Raw genomic sequence first — 2,500 nt, 5'->3', positions numbered from 1 at the left:
TGTGTGTGTGTGCGTGTGTGGGTGTGTCAATGTGTATTGTTGTGTGTGTCGTGTGTTTATATCTCTACGGGTGTGTATATGTGTGCAATTAAAAATCACTGTAATGTTTATTTGCTATCAGCCCCCAATCACATAATCATGAGAGGTCCACCTGCCATAATGACAGACAAGGGTTTGGTGGGTAATATGTCCTGTCCTTTTCCACATTTGCTGGAAAAAAATGTTTTTTTGCTGTCTGATGTTCCCTCAGATCCTCTTTTGTCCAAACCAACCACTCCAATCCTCTTCTGCTCTTCAACACACAGAATGTTCATTCGGTCATTATATAATGCACACTCACTCTCTATACTGTGCACTCTTGATAATGTATCAGTGTACATTCAATAGCGTGCATTTAATGTTGTTTATATAAACGCAGTTCTGGAGGAAGTCAGAGAGTGATTGACAGCTGTCATTGCTAGCTCCCGCCTTCGCGCAAATTTAAATCCTTCCTTCCCTCCTTCACCTGTCATTCGTGAAGGCTGTCCGAATTGTCTCACCACCATCCCTACTCCCCCATTTCACTAGATCACCCGGCTATATTTCCTCACTTAAGGGGGGGGAAAGCGGACCTCATCCCACACGATCTCCGTTTGAAGTACCCCAGGACCGAGGCCAGCTAACAATGCCAAACATGCCAATTGCCTATGCCTACTGTACACCAAGCACTCGAAGGCGAACTTGTGAAATGGTGTCAATTCGACACTTAGAGGGTAGGACCAACTATAAGACTGTTAAATACAACTCACATTCAATTCAAATATGTATTAACACTGCACAGTTTCACTGTGAGTGTACTGTGAGTGAACATGTTGTGCACAGTCAGAGAGTGATGCCGCTGCGGTAGTCTTGTACTGTCTAGTTTACATAATCACATAGGGATGAGGAATAGTTTTTTTTTTTGACACGGCACCTGGTTTGAATCTCACCAGATGCCTTGTCAAAAGCAATCAAGCAATCAAGGAATCGTAAATCGCTTAGCTTTGAATCACTAAAGCTATACATACAGCTATTATTAGTGTTACAAAATGAACGTATTCACAGACTCCTGGTGGAAATGAATCCAAGTAGATACTGTACATGGAATGGAATGTACAGCGAGGCACCTGAAAAAAAGCCCTCAGCCACTCTACTCTCTATACTGTTCTACTTCCTCGTTGGCTCCTCAAGCTTGAAATCCCCCCTTGCTTTCACATCACATAAAAAGTTCAGGACAAATCGCACGTATACCTATACATCCCAGAAGTACGGAAATAAAGGAACAACTATAACACTACCCTCTAGGCCTATGTAGAACTTTAACGAGAAATCGTATAGATTCCTATAGATCCCGAGGGTGCAGAAATAGAGGAAAGATTACGACATGGGTAAGTTAATCATAAGGATCCCCGTCTACACCCTGCTCTCTGTCTCCTGCAGCGCAGCCTGGTGTGTGTCTGAGACCATGAGGAGCACTGGGGAGAGAGGGATAGAGGCAGAAGGCAGGGAAGAAGAGAGAGAGAGAGAGAGAGAGAGAGAGAGAGAGAGAGAGAGAGAGAGAGAGAGAGAGAGAGAGAGAACGAGAGAGGATATATAGAGAGCCAAGGCACAGAGAGTGACAGAAGCAGAGAGAGAGAGAAGAGAAGAGAGAAGTGTGTGTGTGTGTGTGTGTGTGTGTGTGTGTGTGTGTGTGTGTGTGTGTGTGTGTGTGTGTGTGTGTGTGTGTGTGTGTGTGTGTGTGTGTGTGTGTGTGTGTGTGTGTGTGTGTGTGTGTGTGTGTGTGTGTGTGCACGTGTGTGTGCATGTGCGTGTGTGCGTGCATGTGCGTGTGTGCGTGCATGTGTGTGTACGTGCGAGAGAGACACACACAGAGAGTGGCTCAGACAGAAAAAGCAAGTGAAAGAGAGAGCCAGCCAGACAGATAGAAAGAGAGACCAGACTTGAGCTCACCTCTGTGAGACGGTGTAGTGTTCCTCCAGCACTGTGCAGGGTACGCTCCCGATGGACACCCTGACGTCCTGGGCCCGGCGGCCCAGGTTCCTGCCCTGCACGGTCAGCAGAGTTCCCCCCTCCAGAGGCCCACTCAGCGGGTCCACCTGCGGACGACAGCAGGGGAGCGGGGAAGAAACAGCACAGTTAGTCTTTTATCTACACACAATATATTTTGTTATGCTAACTGATGTAATTTTTAATCACAGTTCAGGCTTAGCCAGGTTGCTGCTCTGTAATATCAGCAGGGAACCCCCCCTCTATGGGGCGCACCTGGGACTGGGGGGGGGGGGGGTGTTCTGCAAAGCCTACCTCGTTTCGTTCCCATCGCATCATACATCATACAGCTTCTGTTAGTCAGAGCCAAGCATACATCGGCACACAGTATATTAATATTCTTTCATGTTGATTAATTTTACAACCTAATTTCTACAGATCTACAAATTGAGGCTCCAGCAGGAGGGACACCTGGGGGTTGGGGTTATGTGGGGGT

General features: G+C 46.8%; 1 protein-coding gene across 1 annotated transcript in view; it reads right to left on the bottom strand.

The window, feature by feature from the left end:
- The window catches only part of plxnd1 (plexin D1), a 132,333-nt gene that overhangs the window by 77,534 nt on the left and 52,299 nt on the right, over positions 1-2,500 (bottom strand). The window contains exon 13 of the mRNA XM_063220614.1: positions 1,969-2,114. Coding sequence (XP_063076684.1) covers positions 1,969-2,114 — 146 coding nt within the window. The remainder of the gene's footprint in view (positions 1-1,968; positions 2,115-2,500) is intronic.

The sequence above is a fragment of the Engraulis encrasicolus genome, chromosome 2 (genome assembly GCF_034702125.1).
Source record: "Engraulis encrasicolus isolate BLACKSEA-1 chromosome 2, IST_EnEncr_1.0, whole genome shotgun sequence".
NCBI classification, from domain to species: Eukaryota; Metazoa; Chordata; class Actinopteri; order Clupeiformes; family Engraulidae; genus Engraulis; species Engraulis encrasicolus.
This window is presented reverse-complemented; position numbering and strand designations above follow the sequence as displayed.